This window comes from Eschrichtius robustus, chromosome 7 (assembly GCF_028021215.1).
Source record: "Eschrichtius robustus isolate mEscRob2 chromosome 7, mEscRob2.pri, whole genome shotgun sequence".
NCBI classification, from domain to species: Eukaryota; Metazoa; Chordata; class Mammalia; order Artiodactyla; family Eschrichtiidae; genus Eschrichtius; species Eschrichtius robustus.
In genome coordinates, this window is record NC_090830.1 from 128,640,842 (window position 1) to 128,661,406 (window position 20,565).

The 20,565-nt window shown below is 46.3% G+C and overlaps 1 protein-coding gene across 1 annotated transcript in view; it reads left to right on the top strand.

Annotated features, from left to right (window-relative positions):
* Window positions 1-20,565, top strand: part of PLPP4 (phospholipid phosphatase 4) — a 188,300-nt gene that overhangs the window by 95,179 nt on the left and 72,556 nt on the right. The window contains exon 2 of the mRNA XM_068549071.1: window positions 18,837-18,945. Coding sequence (XP_068405172.1) covers window positions 18,940-18,945 — 6 coding nt within the window. The 5' untranslated portion in view covers window positions 18,837-18,939. The remainder of the gene's footprint in view (window positions 1-18,836; window positions 18,946-20,565) is intronic.

Here is a 20,565-nt window from a genome sequence, read left to right on the forward strand (position 1 = left end):
TAACATTTTTTAAAGGACCATTATCGATTCATTCAGCAGGGAAATAAATGAGGGAAAGACAAACCAAAGAGAGAATCCAAACAAAAGAAAAAAGAACAGGAAAAGTGAAAAGAATGAAGAGATATGTCCCGTTGACCTTCCGAGCTGCCTCCTGCCTGCCTCACTTTGTAAGGAGGCTCCAGAGCAGGGGTGCCTCACCCTGGATGCCCAGAGAGTCTGATTTAATTGGTCTGGGGCAGGGCAAGGGCAGTGATATTTTTTAAAAGTTCCTCCAGTGAGTGTACTATGCAGCAGGGGTTGAGAACCACTGACCCAGGGCATTCTTAACTTTGCTCTGTTCTCCTGTTAGAAGGTCTCCAAACCCTAAAAGTCATTAAATGTTATTTCTTAGAGGCCATTCGAGCGTTTTACAAATGGAAAAACCAAGGTCACAAGGCACTTGGTGGCCCAGTTAAGACCAGGGCCTCCGTCTGTGGACTTCTCATGCCCTCCATAGATCCAGTTGGTGCTGCCAACAGCCTCAAAATCAGGATGATCGCACCAACTTCCATCTGTGAGTGGCTTTCTTTCAGTTTTTCAAACTTTTTTTTTGCCTCTTCCGAAATATTCCTTTTAAAGATCTGCTAATGCTTTGATATGAACATGGCCCCTCTGTCTCCACCCTTCTCTTGATCAGGCAGGACCACTTGGTGAGTATATGAGCATAGGCTCTGAGATCTTGCTGCACTAATACTGTGTGGCCTCTGAGAGCCTCAGTTTGACCATCTGTAAAATGGGGATAGTACTAGAAATACTCCATAGGGGTTGTGAGGTTGAAAAGACATATGGTACATTCAAAGTGCCCAGAACAGTGTGTGGTACATGAATGCCAGATGTTATAAATAATATTATTGTTTTACATTACTATTAATATAGGGAAGAGAATGGGAGTTCAAGCGTCAGAGCCAGTAACAAGTATCGACGGGCACATCATTTTTCACTGTTGCTTTTTGGCTTGCTTTGGACTGTGTCTGGTGGTGGTCACTCCTTGACTGGACATGGTGAGTCCTCCCTTGGAGGAAGTAGTTGTGAGTTTCTAAGCGAGCGTAGGGTGACAGGAGCCCTCACTTCGGAGCGAGGGCTCGTTGGGCATTTATCCCGATTTAACCTACCTGTCTTGAGGTCAGCCTGCCCAGGGCCGTCTCCTGTAGGGACCCAATCTCCTTGGACAGAGCTGAGCCCCTCCCTCACTGTAGGATTCAGAAGGGACCTGCTGCTTTCTCCTGTGTGTCTCCATTACATAAAAATTTTCCATGCAAGTAATTGCAGAATGGGGTAACAAGGAGGATAATAGGGGGAGATGATTGTGGATAAATCAGCTTGATTACACACTTTCCCAAACTTGATTATACAAATTTGCAGGGCTGTGCAAAATCTTGAAAGCCAATTATAAGACCTTCCAGTAATGACTGCAGATTCCGGGGAAGTCTCTCTCATACGTCTAGCAGGTTGACCAACCGGTTGAGAATGGTGAGTATAACTCTTCTGCTTTTGATTTTTTATATTTCAGAGACAGCTATGGAGTTTTATTGTAATGTTTTTAAGCAAAGCAATTACACGTACAGGTGGGAAGGTACCCACTCTTCTGCTGACTGGGCATGGAGTGATGTAGACGCACCTTTGGTATTTTGCAAGGGGATCATTCTGGTTGGTAATATTACCAGTTGCACTGGGTGCTGATCCATTTGAAGGCACATGATACCATTGATAAAATAAATAAAGGACTTGGGGAGGTCATTTAAGGCGAGAAGCAATAGTTGATTTATTCAGTAGCATACTATTAGCCTCCTATTACCAATATTACTTAACCTTTAAACTCAGGGTTTTTTCCTTTTTTCAGCTTTGTTGAGATACAATTGCCATATAACATTGTGTAAGTTTAAGGTGTACAGCGTGTTGATTTGGTACACTTATATACTGTGAAATGATTAGCATTAGCTAATACCTGCATCACATCCCATAATTAATATTTCTTTTTTTGTGGTGAGAACACTTAAGATCTACTCTCTTAGGAAATTTCAAGTATATAATACAGTATTATTAACTATAATCACTATGCTCTACATTAGAGCCCCAGAACTTATTCATCTTAATAGTTGGAAGTTCGTACCCTTTGACCAACATCTCCCCATTTCACCCACCTCCCTGGCCCCTGGTAACCACCATTCTAGTCTCTGTTTCTATGTGTTTGGCTTTTTTAGATTCCACATATAGGTGAAATCATATAGCATTTGTCTTTCTCTGTCTGACTTATTTCACTTAGCTCAATGTCCTCAAGGTCCAGCCATGTTGTTGCAAATGGCAGGATGTCCTTCTTTCTCAAGGTTGAATAATATTCCATTGTGTATATAGATCACATCTTCTTTATCCATTCATTGACAGACAAGGCTTGTTTCCATATCTTGGCTTTATAATCCTGTACGAAACATGGGAGTACAGATATCTTTTTGATATCCTGTTTTCATTTCCTTTGGCTATATACCCAGAGTGAGATTGCAGGTTAACATGGTGGTCCTTTTTTTTAATTCTTCTGAGGAATTTCCATACTGTTTGTTTGTTTGCTTACCAGTTTTATTTTTAAAAAATTTTTATTGGAGTATAGTTGATTTACAAATGTTGTGTTAGTTTCAGGTGTACAGCAAAGTGAATCTGTTATACATATATCCGCTCCTTTTTTTTTTTAGTTTCTTTTCCCATATAGGCCATTACAGAGTATTGAGTAGAGTTCCCTGTGCTATAGAACAGGTTCTTATTAGTTATCTATTTTATATATAGTAGTGTGTATATGTCAGTCCCAATCTCCCAATGTATCCCTCCCCCCTTAGAGTCACGGATGTAGAGGAACTTCCATACTGTTGTCCACAGTAGTTGCACCAATTTACATTCCCACCAACAGTGCCCAGGGATTCCCTTTTGTCCATATCCTTGCCAACACTTATCTCCTGTCTTTTTGATGATAGCCATTCTAATAGGTGTGAGGTGATATTTAATTGTGGTTTTAATTTGCATGCCCTAAACTCAGTTCCTTAGTAGGCAAAAATTACCTTGTAGGGTGTGGTAACATCTGAATGAAATAATATATGTTAAGTGCATAATTCCACAGCTGGAATGTAGGTGTTCCCATAATTGTTAAATTCTGCATTGTTTGGGAGGGGAGATTTGCAGCGTTTGGACAGAAACTCTGAAGTTATCCAGTCCAGTTCCTTAATGAGAAAAATGAGGAAAAGACTTACTCGAGTTGATTTACCAGCTAAGCCAAAAATAGGTGTTCTGGCTCCCAGTGTTGGTGGCTACTGCCTGCCTGGGACTGGTTCCCAAAGCCAAAAGGAAACCCGTGGCTTGTCAGCTCATAAGCAACTAGAGAGTCAATCCAGGATGGGGAGTGAGAGCTCAATTTGGGAAGACCAGAAGTCACGGGCAAGCTTGGCCGTGGGAGCAGATGTGGTCCCCACTGCCTGATGGCCTTTGCCTTTCGGGGCCAACATTATTCATGAAGGGCCTGGAGGGAAGGAAGGGAGCTTGAGAAAGAGAATGTGAGCAGGGAGAGGGATGGAAGAACAAGAGAATGTGTCCCAGGAGCCCAGGGTCACAAAACCCACTCAATGGGTGGGATGTCAGTGCTTGCCGAATGAATGAGAGAAGGAGTGGGTGATGAGTATTGGGCCTGCTTTCTGTGTGCCAGTCATCTCGTTTATAATAATCCTTCTGCAGATGAGGCACAGAGAAGTAAAGTGATTTCGCCAAGGTCAGACCCAAGGAAGTTCTTTCAGAATCTGCGCTTTTCATTTAACTACCTTGCTGTAACTGCAAATGAATGGATGAATAAGTGAGTGCATTTCCATTTTACCTATAAAGAAGTAACAACATTGAAGGGCAAGTGACTTTCCTATAATTACAGAGTAATCGGTGGTAGAGTCAGAGCTAGTTAGCTGTTTTGATTCCTAGTTCAACGAGCTGCTAACTTGCACCGGGCTGTGTCTCTGTACCACCTGGGCAGGCCCTGGGCCCTCCCACTGCCCCCTCCACTGAGCCAAGTTATTATCTGCAGCCCACCCGTGGCCACACGCCCCCCTCAGAGCGCTTTTGCCCATGTTTCCAAAAGTGGGGGCAGTGGAAAGAGCCCAGGATTATGGTTAGAAGATCTGAGTTTGGGTTCCAGTTTGGCTGAATGACCTTGGGCAGGTGAAGAAGACCCGCTGGGTCTCAGTTTCTCTCTCTGGAAAATGGGGATAGCAGTGCCTCCTTTTCAGTTGTGAGGCATGATTGAGAGAAGGTGTAAGACATGCCTGGCAGGCTGCTGGCAGGTAGGAAGCACTGAGAAAGTGATCAGTTTCCCTCCTTCAGTTCCCTCTCTCCCTTCTTCTCTTTCTCCCTTCCTCTGACTTAAGATTCCATGTGGCAGAGGATTGGCTCTTTATTGAAACAGCTGGATTTATTTGTTTAGTCTTGATTCAACAAATATTTATTTATTTATTTTTAATTGAGGTATAATTGATTTATGATATTATATTAGCTTCAGGTGTACAACAGAGTGATTCAATATTTTTATAGATTATACTCCATGTAAAGTTATTACAAAATAATGGCTATATTCCCTGTGCTGTACAGTATATCCTTGTAGCTTATTTATTTTATACATAGTAGTTTGTGCCTCTTAATCCCCTACCCCATCTTGCTACTCTCTGCTTCCCTCTTCCCATTGGTAACCACTAGTTTGTTCTCTATACCTGTGCGTCTGTTTCTGTTTTGTTATATACATTAGTTTGTTTTATTTTTTTAGATGCCACATATAAGTGATAATACTTGTCTTTCTCTGTCTTACTTTGCTAAGCATAATACTCTCTAGGTCCATCCACATTGTTGCAAACGGCAGAATTACATTCTTTTTGATGGTCGAGTAATATTCTATTGCATGTATACCACATCCTCTTTATCCATTCATCTGTTGGTGAACACTTAGGTTGCTTCCACATCTTGGCTATTGTAAGTAATGCTGCCGTGAACATTGGGGTGCATGTATCTTTATGAATTAGTGCTTTCATTTTCTCTGGATGTATATCCAGGAGTGAAATTGCTGGGTCATATGGTAGTTCTGCTTTTTTGAGGAAGCTCCGTACTGTTTTCCTTAGTGGCTGCACCAATTTACAATCCTACCAACGGTCTACGAGGGCTTCCTTTTCCCCAGATCCTTGCCAGCATTTGTTATTTGTAGACTTTTTGATGATAGCCATTCTGACAGGTGTGAGGTGATACCTCATTGTGGTTTTGATTTGCATTTCTCTATGATTAGTGATTTTGAGCATCTTTACATGTGTCTGTTGGCCGTCTTCTGTTGGTATATCTTTTTTGGAAAAACTACCTATTCAGGTCTTCCGCCTATTTTTTAATTGTTTTTTTTTTTTTTTTTTTTTTTTGGATATTGAGTTGTGTGAGCTATTTATATATTTTGGATATTAACCCCTTATTGTTCATACCGTTTACAAATATTTTGTCCCATTCAGTAGGTTCTCTTTTTGTTTTGTTGATGGTTTCCTGTGCTCAACAAATATTTATTGAGCACCTACTACATACCAGGTGCTGTTCTAAGCCCTGAGAATACAGCTCTGATAAAATGTAGACAAGAATCCAGGGTGCCTCTTGGAACTGATGTTCCACTGTGGCTCTTACTCTGCCTCGTGCTGCTGTATCTTTTCAGCTGTGATGAGGACCTGGTTATCTTCATCCCCTTCTTCGGAAGATTTCGAGTGAGCAGCTTCATCCCAGCCACAGAGCCCGGTTATACCAAGGGGAAGCCATGGCTTGGTCCTTGACTCAGGAGCTGGCCATTGTTGGGGCCACAGATGCCAGCATGGGGGTGTCTCCAGCTGTCCACGGTCAGGCCCATGTCCACAGGCCCCTGGCTCGATGTGACTCTGTACTGAGGAGCTCAGGGTTTGCAGGGCAAGTGGCTATGAAAACACTTAGTGATGCTCACCATCAGCAACAGACTTTGGGGGCAGAAACGAGGCTTTATCTGCTTAAAAACCACAGGCCTGGCCGTTCCTGTTCTCAGCCCTGACCTGGGCCCTGCCATTAGCCTCTCATCTGATCGCTACTGTCCCCAGCCCGCAGCCTTTTGATTCACGGCTGTTCCATCTCACGCATCCGCCTCCTCTCGCCTGCCAGCCGCACTGAAGACCGTTTTAGGAGAACATGGCCTTATCCCTCCACCGGGGAAAATTGGTCGTGGAGAGAAGGTCAGGGGCTTAGTCCAGGTCAAGACTTGGCTGCTTTCTGCAAAGGACTCAGGTAAGAAAGACCCGATGCCGCCCTTCGCTGTCGGTAACGGACGGACACCAGGGGAAATCAGATGAGGTTATAAGGGAGGGGAAATCTCAAAGACATATCGCAGTCTCCTGGTTAGAAACAAGTGCTCTCTGGCTGGTGTATTTTAATTAAAATTACAGCTCAGAAGCCTCTTAAATTAAGTTCTGTCTTCACTGTGTTTTGCACTGAGTGTTGAGGGGCATTTCTTCTGCCCCACTTCTCTGCTCAGTGGTGTGTCCTGGGATATCTTTCTGTGACCTGGTCTGGGGATGGGTATGTAGAATGTTCCAGAGTGCTTTACGCTCTGGCTAAATTCCTAAAGACTCCTAATTAATCCAGGAATGAACGGTTCGCTGGGCATTGTAGAGTCGAAGATTAATTGGAGACTGAGGTCTCTTAGCAAAGAAATGACACACTTTTCTCCCACTTGCATCTTTTACTAGTTTTTTCTTTGGAGTGGCTTTTGTTTGCCTGTGGCTCAGATACAGCACAGTGGTCTCTGCACCAAACGTCATTTTCCGATGGGAAGGGTGTCTGGCCCAGAGAATATTCAGTCCTGGAGGGCTCTGTGTCGCTGGCCCTGCTGGGAGATGAGGAGCTTGTGCTGGGGTGGGGATCTGGGCTCCAGGAAGTCCTGGCAGCCAGGTTTCCCTGAATCCCAAACGCAGCGGCTTGACTCTGCCCCTAGTCTCCGGCCACTGCGGGGCTCATTTCCACAGGCCCCTCATTATCCTACTTATTAGGCACCTGCTTTCCAAGGCAGCATCTGAGCCAGGGAGAGGGCTCCTCAGCACCCCAGGCTCTGGGGCACCTTTAACCTGAGGGTTTCCGGGTATGTCCAGGTGTGTGGCTTCTTGAAGGCTGCTCCATTTCTCTCCTTTCTTCTTTCTGATTTTTTGCATTAATCTTCCCATTGTCACACTTTACTGAAATCCATTCAAAGCTAATAATACTTTCCAAGAGTATCAGTTGCTTTGGCTGGTAAGACACAATTTTGTAAGTGTCTTTATAGCCAATGAGTGAAACCATTGGAAAAAAAAAATCCTTTTTGTTGTGGAATTTTACAACACTGTCCACCAGTTATCAGCACTTTTGTTTCATTTGTTTTCCTCCACTGTCCCTGTCTTTTGGTCTTTTTGTGGAGTATTTTAAAGCAAATTCCAAATATGGCATCATTTCACATCTAAATACTTCAAAAAGTAACTTTAACCAGTGAGAACTAAAAAATAACATAAGATAAGCAAAACCTTCAATTGCCTGCCCCCCTCCCAAACCACAATACCATTTGTAACACCCAATAAAACTAACACTGATTTCTTCGAATCAGGATCCAAATAAGGTCCACACATGGTTACTCGGTGTGCAAGTATTTTAGGAATGATTTTTTTTAATTTGGAATTTTTCAGTGATTACTATGTCAGTGCCAGTTGTTGAGTGCTTCTTGTGGGCCCTGATGATGATACCAAATTCTCACTACATCCCAGCAGGGTGTTCTGCCCATTTTATAGATGTGGAAGGGGATTCAGCAGTTTGCCCCAGGTCATGAAGCCCCAACTGGCCCCGACGTGTTAGCTTTTGCAGCTTGAGTTTATGTAGAACAGGATTTTCTGTTTGAGTGCAGGCAGTTAAAACATTTTCAGTCTACTGTTGCTTCCTTCCAAAGGGAAGGCACCCTCGGTAGAAATGTTTGGAAATAATTGCTCTAAATGTTTGGACTTCTGGGGTGATGCATATGGTTTCTGAACATTGTGCTTCTGCAAAGTAAGCTTCCATTTATGCCTGTGCTCCATCGCAGGCGTGTCCGAATGTGTTCTGCTTTTTCTGTGAAGCAGAAGTAGTTTTGAATATGCCACTGCTGTTGGAGATGACTCCTGGGGGAGGTGACAACTGAGCAGAGAGCGGCCCGGTCTTATGCTGAGTCCATGCTAAGTCCTCACATTCATTCCTCATCATGGCCCTCCAGGTAGGTGGTATGGTAATCTCCATTCCCCGAGGAGGCAACGAGGGCTCAGAGAGGAGATGTCACTAGCCCAAGGTCAGAGCTAGTAAGTGGCAAGGGTAAAATGTAGGCTTGTCACCCCACAGCTCTGGATGCTACCATTGCACTTTCACGGCAACACTACCTTCTGTGCTGTTTCCCCTACTCAGGGTCCTGCTCCAGGACCTCACTATGCCAATGTTTTATCCTGGAAAGTTTCAAATATACAGAAAAATTGAGAGAGCAAAACAATTCCCCATATACCCCACCTAGATTAAGCACCTAACGTTTTATCCTATTTGCTTTATCTCTGTATTTATGTTTCTATATATTACTTCTCTGAACTATTTGAAAGTAAGTTGCTGACGATCATGATCCTAAATACCCTAAATGTTTCAGCTCCTTCTCCAAAAAATATTCTTCCACATTTTTGACCACATTGAAGGAAATTGTAACATTCCCTTACTGTCACCTAATATGCAGCTCATTCTCCAGTTCCAAAATTTCCCGAGTCATCCTCAAAGTTTCTTTTAAATAGTTGAAAAAAAATTTTTTTTGACCCAAGATCCAGTCAGAGCACAGTGGTTACACTTGGTTGTCTTATCTCTTCCAATTCTTGTAATCTGGAACATTACAACTTTATTTCTGGGCTTGTCTGTTCCTTTGCCCCTGTATTTCCGACAAGCTGGCAGTTGAGCCCAAAGTTCTGGTTAGGTTCAGAGTATACATGTCTGGAAGAATGCTTCATGGGGATGCCGTGCGCTCCATATAGCCTGTGTCAGGGGTCCACAGGGGTCTGTGATCCCAGCACTGGTGACCACAGGTAGGGCGTGCAGGTTAGTGCCATTTTTCTAAAAGCTGAAGAAGAGTTGGTGTGAGCAGAGCATCTCTGAGTCAGTAGCTTTGCATTATCCATGCAGCCTGTTCCTGGTCCTCTCTCTTCTTTCCTGAGCACTGGATAGATGGGGGACATCTCCAGGCTTGGCCCACGCGTTCCCACTATCCCACCACTTACCCCATCCCACCCCATCATATTTAGGAGGGCATAGCTGAGGAGTACATATTTTAATCACCTCTTATTTGCCCCCTTGGCGAGGGAGGGATTCCTGCCCTGGAGTTGAGTTATAGGGATCCTGACCGTTCATGACAGCCAACACCGGACAGATGAGGCTGAAAGCAGTTTATTAGTTACAGATTCACAGCCCACTGCGTGTCACACAGGGTCACACAGGAGCACACTAAACAGCCGGGGGCAATGGGAGGCAGGCTTTGTAGTATCAAGGGGGTGGGGTGCCCCCTGCTTCCTGTAGGAGGATGTGATTGGCTTGTTAGAATAAGTCCATGGGCTGGCAGCGGACTGAAACCTGCTGCTTGGGGATAAGCAGGTGCTGTAACTGGTCCCCTTGATAAGGAGGGTTGTTTGGCTGAGGGAGCTGAGTGGGAGGGAACTTGTGGTTAGGACATTCGAAGCCTTTGTGGTTTCAGATATCAAGGGAGGACCTCATATCAGGCCTTAATTTTCGGCTTTTTGCTGTAGTACAACAACGCACCTACAGTTACTCTCTCCATGCAGGCACCCCCTCAGCACTTCAGCTTAGTCATTCACCTACTAGTCATACCAACCGTCTGAGGTAGGTGCTGTTATCAGCACCACTTCATAGATGAGGAAACTTAGGCCCAGGAGGTGAAGTGCCTTGACCAAGGTCCCACAGCTGGAAGGGATGATTGGAAAGCTCACCCAGGCTGCCCTCGGGAGTCTGTGCCCACACAATTGAAAAGGACGTTAGATTTAGAGTTTGGGGAGGAGGATGTGAATCCAGGCTCTGCCTCGGTGGGCAGTTACACTTGCTAAGCCCCAGTCTTTTCATTTATTGTGCAAGAGCAAGAGGGACCATCCCAAGAGGGTGCTGGTGACTCTGGGAGATGTTCCTTGTCTGGTCCACGGCTGGTCTCCTGGGTGCAATTCTCCTCCATCCAGGTGAAGGGCAGGTTGCTTTGATTAAGTCTACTGCTGCGGGGAAGCTGCTTTTCTGAATGACAGGGAGGAGGGAGGTGGTGGGAGCGGCTTCTTGGGGGTCTTCATTTCTCTTTCCACCTCCTTCCCAGCGTGTTATTCTTTCCTTTTCTCTTTCACAACAAACAGCGAACTGCTGTCTGCAAGAATCTGATCTCAGTCGTTCACACTGCATGAGAATTGAGATCGACATGTTGCATTTTCCCAAGAGTGAGGCTGTATTTCTAATTGTGGAAAATTATATCTCTTAATAAAATAATTGCAGATGCCATTACATTGGTGGGAGGGGTGTGTGTGTGTGTGTGTGTGTGTGTGTGTGTGTGTGCTTGCGCACATGCGTGCATGTGCAAGTGCGTGCGTGTTCCTTGACCTCCTTAGAATTCCAGACTGTGTGCTGAGGAAGACATGGAATAGTGGACATTCTATAGCCCATAGAGCTGTGCAGACTTAGGTAAGACACCCTATGTCTTGTAGCCTCAGTACCCTCATCTCTAAAATGGGAATACTGTAACAGTAATTTCTACCTCGTGGGGTTCTTATGAAGATTAAACAAAGTAATGTTGGAAAGCACCACGTAAAGCACTTGGCACAAGATGGCTCCAAATGTGATAAGTATTTACTATTATAATATAAATGTGTTAAATTGTTATTATTATAATTGTTACTCTTGTCTTTGGGGGTGGCCAAGCTCCCCGGCCCAGGGTAAGTCCTGTCTGGTGGCTGGTCGCCGGTTTACTGGCTCACAGAGATAATCCATCAGTATATTCTTTCAGTGGCCTGTCCCCAGGACTAATGGAAAATCCCAATGCCTCCTCCCTGCCGGTGGAGCTGCTTGCCTGTTCTGCTGACCGTTTGTAAGTGTTTTCCCTCTTGCATGAGAGAGGCCCACTAGAGAGGAAAAGTCAATAGTGCAATTAAGAAACATGCTCTGCTTTTTGCTGTCGCCTGGAAAGCTTTATTACGTGTCTTGTTTTTTCCTCATTCGGATCACGCAAGGTTCAAAAGTGACCTTCTGGGCCACTGTTTCCTCATAGAATGGCTAAAGGATGTGGTAGTTGTTGACATTCACCTGTGCTGTCCAGTCTCCTTCCTGCAGCGTGCAACCTCACTGCCCTGGGTGGGGCGGAAGGGGGGAGGGGAGAGCTTCTTCCAGCCGGTCATCAGGTCATCGGCATCCTTCCTGTTCATGTTTGCAAGAACAGCGGCCACCTTTGGCTGAGCCCTTTGGTGCCCCAGGCGCTGTGCCAGATCCTAACATTTATTACTGCTGACGATAGCAGTATTATTACTGCCCTGGGAGGTACGGCCATCCTGGGATACGAGGAGGGAGATCTTAAATCTCAGAGAGGTTAAGTGACTTTTTTCAAGTCACCCAGCTGGCAAATGCCGAATCAGGGATTTGAACCAAGTTAATGGTCTGATTAAGTTCATATTCCCATACCATCTTGTGTTTTTTTATGGTTGGGGGAAAGGGTGTTGAAATCTGAGTCTAGTATGTGACAGAAATGTTAACCTATCTTGAAAAAAGCATATTATCAAGGTACATGAGTTAAAGGTCATTGACAAATCTATGGAATCCATTATCCTTTAGATAATGAGGAGACCCTGGGGCTTTGAGAACTTGACTTTGAGTCAGAAGAGGCACAGGGGACAGTAGCATCGTGGTCGCTTGTTCAGGGACTTGCTGTTCCTGATACTGTGATGTCAAGAGTGGCCATTCCTCTGGGTTCCCAGATTTGGGCTGAATCCCTTGCTACATTCAGCAGGTGGACAGTAATAGATTCACACCCTGGAACATCCCTAGGGGCCCAGGGTCCTCACATGCAGTTCCAGGTTGGAGGCCATCTCATGGGTCTAACTAGTGAGGCCCCCCAAAGTAGAGTGGGGTGGCGAGCTTCTGTGTAGTCAGAGTTCTGATACCTGTAACTAAAGACCTTGGCATCTCATTCCTCAATCAGGTGGCACTTAGCAACCCTTGACTGTAATCTCCACGAGAGTGGGACTGTATGTGTTTTCTACACCAGGGTTCACAGGATGGTACCTGGTACGTCACAGGCACTCAGTAAATGTTTGTTGAATGAATAAGCAATAGGTAAAGATGGAAGTCCACTGTCTGTCCCTACTGCACCCCTTCCTCTATAAGCAGACATGTATCCTAGGCTGCTTAAGGGCAGGGTGAGCTATGCACACAGGACTAGCCACCAGGAGAGAGTGTGTGTGCGTGCATGTGTATGTGTGTTTGCGAGCGTGTGGGAGCGTGGTGTGTATCTGTCACCACTCTAAATGCTACCCTAGCTGGCCCTGGTCTGGGGATCCTCCAAGGGGCAAAGTGATGTTTTTATTTGATGCCCGGCTGGGCCTGGAGAGCCTCCCATGGTGCAGTGCGTGACACTGGAGTTGCATCTGCTTCTCCTTGGTGAGGTTCAGGGGACCACAGAAGGGCGACAGGCCATGTGTTTGTGATTTGGGGAGAAGGAGTAACTGGCTGCCTGCTTGGAACACCAGGATGTTTTTATCTGCTTGGCGTTGGCTTTGCTCCTCCTTCAGCCTTCTGCCTGCTTTTCACTCTGTGTCAACATCAGATCTCCTTCTGCCTCTCTCCTATTTCAGTTAACTTTGGTGTGGTCTCCCTGTATCTTAGAAGATTGCTTGCTTTTGCTTGCGTTCTGCTCACTCAAGTTCTGGCTTGGTGTGTGTGTGAACATGCATGTGTGTGTGTGTGTGTGTGTGTGTGTGTGTATGCGGTATGTAGATAAGAATCTGGTCTAAGGAGGATTAAAGCATCTATACTATGCATAAACTATGCATGCATTGAAGAGAGAATTGCTCGGCATCAACTCAGAAGAACGTCTGAACTTTCAGTGTATGTTTTCCAAATTCTTCTAACTGTATCATCAGAAAACGAAGGAGAAAACGAGTAACACTGTCCCAACTTTGAAATGAAGATAATGTTAGATTAAGATAACTGTCCAATTAAAACAGCAAAGAAATTGGAAGGAGCGTGTCTTGGATCAAAATCCAGCAGCAAGTTACCTGACTTCAGACAGTTATCATTTTCACAAAAGAAAATTATCTGTTTCCTTTAGTAGTAACTCCATGCTTTTCACATCAAAACATGTTGACCTATACAGTTTAGACATTTTATTTTAGTTTGGAATTTCAGTTAAGTGCAGTGGTTATTGTTGACAATAGTTAAGATTCAGTGAATGCCTTTGATGGGGGAAGAAGTCAGTTATTTTTGAGGCTGGACTGGCCCTGGCTGCTGAATCAGAGTTTATCAGTAACAATGGAGAAAACACTGCTTTCACACCTGTGTGGTCTCATTAACTAGCATCTGTTCTTTGGAACAATTAATAAATGATACTTTCTGACCTGTTAGATTTCCTTCTCACATAGAGCCCTTCCTTTCTGTTTACTTTTGGTCATCAAGTCTGATGAAGTCTTAGGAGTCTTCTCTGCCCTTCAGCCTATCAGGAGTGAAAATGGGTAACGGGGCCAGTTAGCCATTGTCATTGGAGGATCGTCACACCAAATCTCCTTTTCTCCATGAGTCTCTGCGGTGATGCAGAAATGCCGTTCACAGTGAGGACAGTTTTGATTCTCAGCCTCAGGCTATGAGGAACTCTGCATCGGTGAATCTGTCAGACCCTTTCTGGGCATTGAGATGTTTTTCTCTGCACTGTATTTATTGGAAATGAAAGTAAGCACAGTGGTTTTACACACCTCGCAGTGGTCAAAGAGTTGCTACACTTTCTTCAGCCTTTTCTTGAAAACTCAAGGACATTGGCCATTATACTGGCCTGGGGTATGCTGATGCTTGCAGGCATTACTAAGACCAGTGGGGCTATTTTCTTCTCTACCGAATGGCCCCAGATTGCTGTGCTTTTGAGTTGTCATCTTTGTTTTTCATCTTTTTTCTGCCTTTCCTGTGACACAAGTGGTGCTGGAGAGGATTGTAGGGGCTTTGCAAGGTGGATTTAGATTACACACGGATGTGAGCCACCTGACTCGACACCACGGAGGGGGCACATGCGCCCCGCCTCCTCTCCTTCCATCGCGGAAGGTCTCGTTTAACCTCACAGAGAAGGCAGGCCTCCACCCAGAGGCAAAAGCATCAAGGTAGAATTTAAGAGCGCGCTTTTGTTTTCATTGTATTTATTATGACGTTTACCAGCTGTTTATAGAGGGAATCCTGATTTCATAATTCAGCAGTGACATGAAGTTTCTTCTAGAATAAACTCATTTTAGTTTACAAAGTCTGAAGAAAAGTCACAGTACAGGTGGAGGGCGGATCAGGCAAAACCGGCCAACTTGGTTCTTAAATGGCCGAAGTTGGGAAGCACTGGCTTTCCCCGAGAGCTGTGTCTCCAACTGTAGCGCTCACACCAGTCTTGTTAAAAATGAAGATTCTGAGTCAGTAGATCCTGGCTGGGGCACAAGACTCTGCATTTTTAGCAAGCTCCCTCCTAGGTGATGCTGACGCCCTGGCCTCTGGCGACTCCAAGTTTGATCCACAGATCAGCAGCATCAGTATCACCGGGAAGCTTGTTGGAGACGCCAGCTCTCAGTCCCATCCCTGGACCTGCTGTATCTTCAGTCACCAGACCCCCAAGTGGTTCCCGGGCGCATTAACATTTGGGAAGCTCTGATCGTACATGCGGCTGCTGGGGGGTCCTCAGTGTGTAGTGAGCCCTGCCGAGCAGGCAGTTAGAGCCCATGCCTGAACTCCTCACGTGGAAGCGGGGTTTCCATTTCCTTGTTTCCAAATCACTTTACAAAGAGCTCATGGAAGGATGTTTCCAGGCCTGGCATGCCCTCTCTTAGGAACACACCTTCCAGAGCTTTCCATTCCACCACGTATCCACCTCTGCTCCTGTTTGCATTTTGAGACTCATGTCCTCTGCGTAGCTGCCTCACTATCTGGATTCTCAGAAGCTGACGCCTGTGGCTGGTGCACGGCTGGAGAAGGGACATCTGTCTTTCTTGGTACTGCTCCTCCCAGAGGATATAATTTGCTTGACAGATGTGTTCTGGCTGCAGCCACTCGGGGTAGGGTGAGGAATCGTGCAGAAGGCTGGGTGCACGAGGCTTTAAAAAATGGCCGTGAGGATAGTGTGCCTGGGGAGACAAAGGAGGTGAGGAAGGACAGTGCTCAGCGGTGTGCCGGCTCCCTGGCCCTGCGGCCAGCGGTGTGGGGAGGACACAGGAATCAAGGCTCTGGGGTCTCTGAGAGTGGGAGCTGCAGGACCATTACAGTGATGACAGCCTGTGGGTGGCAGATTGTATTTGGAAGGTGGCTACAGCCATATCTCTCATCTTACCTGCTTTTCTGTAATGCGGACTTTGCTACACCCCTGCCAAGAAGTAGAGTAGGGTCCCCTCTCTTGAATCTGGGCTGACCTTATGTAACCCAGTGATGCCGCAAGACTTTGGAGGCTGGGTCAGAAAAGCCATTCAGCTTCTGCCTGGTCCTCTTGGAACCCGCATTCTGGATGAAGCCAGCAGAATGAAGAATTCTGACTATGCTGAGACTGTGGTACTGGAGAAGTATGTGAGGTGCTCCAGGCGGCAGCCCCAGCTGAGCTCCTGGCCAACAGCCGGCACCCACGGCGGCCACGTGACAGGCCATCCTGATGTCCAGCCTGGTCAAGCCTTCAGGTGATGCAGCCCCAGCTGACATCTAACTGCTGTGACCACATGAGAGATTCTAAGTGAACTCTGCCTAGCTGGACCTTCCCAGTTTTCTAATCCACAAAATCATGAGCAAAACAAAATGACTGGTTTCAGACATTAAGTTTTGGGGTAACTTGCTATGCAGCCAGAGTAACTGGAGTATTCTGAAAGCTTTGGTTTTTACAAGTATATTCTCAAAAACAACTCTAAAACAAAATTCTTTTTCCTTAGTTATATTTAAAATGTTTTAAAAACACTGGGGTGCAGTGAGTAGGTTGTTACAAAATGAACCCCCCCACCCCCCCAAAAAAAGCCTGAAAACTGTCTAGTAAAAACTTGCAGATGGAGGCAAGAGTAAAATGATAAGGGTGATAAAATGCTGCTTTCTGTTCATGCTCTGTTAGGTACTTTATATTCTTTCATTTTATTTTTACTCCCACACTTTAAGGTGTGCCCATTTTATAGATGGGATGACTGAGGCTCAGAGATGTTAAGGAACTCACTAAGAGCCACACAGCTAGAGCTGGAGTTTGAACGTGGATGGGCCTGACTCCATAGCCTGTCCTGCAGCAGATGGAAGAATTGTTAGCATGGAGAGCTAAATCTCTAAGTCTCCTCTCCTTAAGGACAAGGGCTCAGGACCCTTAGGGATCATTCCGTTCAGTGCTGGGCCCTTCATGGTCACCTGGGGAGTGTTTTAAAATCCACATACCAGGCCCAGTCCATACCAAGACTGTAGGTCTGGGGTAGGGTGTCTCCAGTGGTTCTGACCCATCTCCATTTGTCACCTCTGGCTTAGCCCAACCTCCTGTGTTGCAGGTGAGGACACTGAGGCCCAGTGAGGAGAAGTGGCTTGTTCTGAAGCCCAGAGCAGCTTAATGGCAGAGCTCGGGCAGAGAGCAGGTTTCCCAGCGCCCAGACGGCATGCTCCCCCGTGTCTCACTTTGGAGGAGGCTTGGAGGGCCGGTAGCAGAAGTTACCTTACACATTGATGACGGGATCTCAGGGCACTTGCAGTAAGATCCTGCAGTAGAAATGTTCCGGACACAGTGCTGAATGAAACAGTCAGGGGCCGGCACCGCTTTCTTCGTGAAATTACATAAATACGCGGACAGAGGGACAGAGTTTTAGGACTTAAAATCTCCACTGGGGGGAGAGGGAGGGGAGGAGAGGAAGAGAGACAGAGCAAGAGGGAGGGATACATATAGAGAGACACAAAAGACAGGTCAAATTTTAGGTCTCTTGTAGGTACATGATAGGATTCAGCGTGAGGCTGATCAGACTGAGGGTGTTTTCTGTGGCAGCTGTTCAAAGTCCTGAACAGACATCAGATTCTGCAGTCGCTGAGAGTCCCATCCTGCTGGGCTCTACAGACACAGCCCTGGAGCTACACCCTCCCGGTGTAGCTGGACATACAAACAAATCATGATCATACAAAGGCCCAGGTCTAGGGTAGAAACCAAGGCTGTGAGACCCCTGATTCTGTCCCAGGACTGGGATGGCTTTAAGATGACCCACCATCTAGGTTTTTCCTAAGACTGGGGCTTTTCCTGGGACACAAGACTTTCAGTGCTAAAACCAGGAGAGTCCTGGGCAAACCCAGACTGTTGGTCACCTGGGCGTGGTTTCCTAGAGATGACAGCTGACCTCCAACTCCTCCCCATCCCCAATCCCCCTCCTCCTCATCCTGGTAATGGTACCTTTTCCTGGAAGCCCAAGCCAGAGCCCTTGGAATCTGCTTTGACCACCCCACCTCCCATGTGCACGTTCTTCCATTCTGTCCTGCCCTTTTCTTCACTCTGCAGCCGTCTCTTGCTGGGACAGCTGCCATAACCTCCTAACTCTCTCTGCCTTCCCTTCTCTGTTCTGCTCCAGTTCCCCACCTTTGCCACTATCTGGAATTGGAAATTTCATTCTACACTTCTCTGCCGAATTCATCCTTGGTTCCAAAGCCAAACTCCTTCGCCTGGCACTCAAGCCCTGAGTCACCTGGCCCCTGTGCTCTCTCCGCCACATCTCAAGCCATTCTGAACTGAACTCACCAGGTCAAGAGCTGAGCTGGAGAGCTGGGAGGCGGCCCGATGGCCAAGAGCTGCAGAGCAGACCTGCAGTCTCTGTTCTTCCCCCCAGGTTTTCTCTTGGTGGTAGTTCTCTTCATCCGCCTGGGTGTCTGGGGCTCCCAGGATGTGTGAGGGGTCGGGAGGTGGCGAGCTGAGGAGATGGATGTCTAGAGCTGTCTGCTTTCCTGGAAGCAGCCCCAGGAAGCACCGCATCCCCCTCTCCCTTCCTCCTTTCCTCTCCTCTGTGTTTCTCTCCTGTCTCTACCTTCCGTCTTCTCTTGAAGCTCAGTCTGCCTCCTGGTGGTGGTGCTGGTGGCGGGGTGCCATCTGGGGTGACGTGGAGGGAAGAACGCCACCGGTTCTTTCTCTAGTCCTGCCTGCTGCTCCCTCACCTTTGTTCCAGCTCAAGTCCATTTCGTTCCCAGAACCTGTGCTGCTGGCCTTGCCTTGCCCCAGTCTGAGCCACCATTCTGGACTTCAACTCCCAGTTCACTTTGGATCCCCAAGTTTCTAGAGTCTTTGTATGTCAGCCTCACAGCTGTTCTCTTATGCCCACAATTAGTCCTCGCTGGCAGGTGGCGACAGAAGATTCTACAGTCTCGGTAACTACCTCCATCTTTCCCCAGTTGGAACTGGCCGAGAACCATCAGCCGGGCAGCCTGTCCTCCCCCCGCTCCCCCAGAGGCCGGATCGTCCACCTGAGCGTGTGCAGGGGCCACCTTCTCCAGTGCTCAGCCCTCACGCCTCTTTCTTTGTTTTGTTTCAGTTTTACGGAGTTTTTGGATCCATTCCAGAGAGTCATCCAGCCGGAGGAGATCTGGCTCTATAAAAATCCTTTGGTGCAGTCAGACAACGTACCTACCCGCCTCATGTTTGTAAGTACCATGATTTCATGGCTGATTTGACCACTCTCCCAAGTATGAACCAAATGGGCTTTCATTTCTGCATTTCCAACCCCTGCTGATGATGGCAAGCAGCCTGAAAAACAAAAGAGGCGAGCTGCCCATCAAATTAAAATTCAATTCCAGATCAGGATGGTCGCCGCTTGGTCATGTGAGAAGCAATTGCCTGACGCTTTGGAAAAGAAGGGCCCTGCTTACCTGAGCTAAACCCGAGCTGTTTCCAAATACTTAGAGTAAAATAAGATGAGAAACTAGTGAACAGAGTTTCCTGCTCCATCTATTTTTAAAAAAACCTCAATGTAGCTGTACTCAGGTAACCACTTTTCTGGGTTTTGCTGGTCAGTTGACCAGTGATGAGATCACTATGTGTAACTCACCCCTGACAGCATCTCTGGTCCTAGGATAAATGGGCAAGCACCCAAATAGCTGGTGGATATATTGGGACATTTTTACCTCTTCGCTCTGCCCCTTGTCGATTACAGTCTCTTACACTTCCTCTACTGTGTGCTGGGCCCTTGGCTGAGAGCGTAAGAAAGGATTATCTCATTTAGTCCCACCCAGTATCCCAGTGAGGAAGATGTCATTATTGCCCGAATTTTGCAGGTGCAGACCTGCATCCCAGAGAGATGAGGGAACTTGCCCAAAGCCACACAAGCTAGAGAGCAGCAGAGCCACGATTCGCATCCGAGCAGCCAGCTCTGAGCCCTTGCTCGCGGCCAGGAGGCTGCCCCGCAATCGGGAGCCGAGTGTCCAGGACTCCTGGCTGAAGCTCACTGGCTCCTGGAGAATTGCCTTCAGGCCTTTCTGTAGCAGAGGAGATGTTGAAGCTCCCTCGTGTTACAGAACAATAATGCAGCTTCTGGGTGGGCAGCCTTGTAGCTTGAAGCTTATTCCTATTGAGCAGCCATTGTGTGTCTTGCCTCTGGGAACTTAAATGACTGTTCCAGAGCTTTTATAGAGAACATGAGGAATATTTTTGCATTGTGAAAGAAACCCCTCTGATTTTGTGGAGGAAATCTTGTTCATCGGTGATGATTGGAAGGATCTTTGTGTCTGCAAACATCCCAAAGTGCCCGGAACACTACATGAGCATTACAGTATTATTTTAATTGCTTTTTCATAATTACTTTTCTGCTGGAAAATAAACTGGATTTTTGTAAATATCGGGGAAATTGAAAAATGTAGGGTGCTTGTGAGTAGGGTATTACCTTACACTTGAGTATTAAAATCAGATTTTTTTCCATTTCTGCTCTAACTCAAATCTTCCATAAATCCTAGAAATAAAGTAACTAGTGTGTGTCTAACTGGTTTACTCCATGGTTTTTAATAGGGAAAGCTTCTGTTGATCACTTGTTTCCATTTTCAAAGATTTCACATTTCGTGTGCTGTAAAACCCAGTTTGGAGTGAATGTTCATTTGGGATATTGTGAGAAATTTGTGGCTGTGTCCTAGATTTGTGAACAGTGGATTGTTTTGAAGTCTAGATAAAAACGCCACAAATATTCTGGCTGCAGACACAAATAGGATGGAGCACATTTGCATGCTGGCAGTGAAGGGAAGGAGGCAGTAAAGGAGTTCTTCAGTGCTGTGATT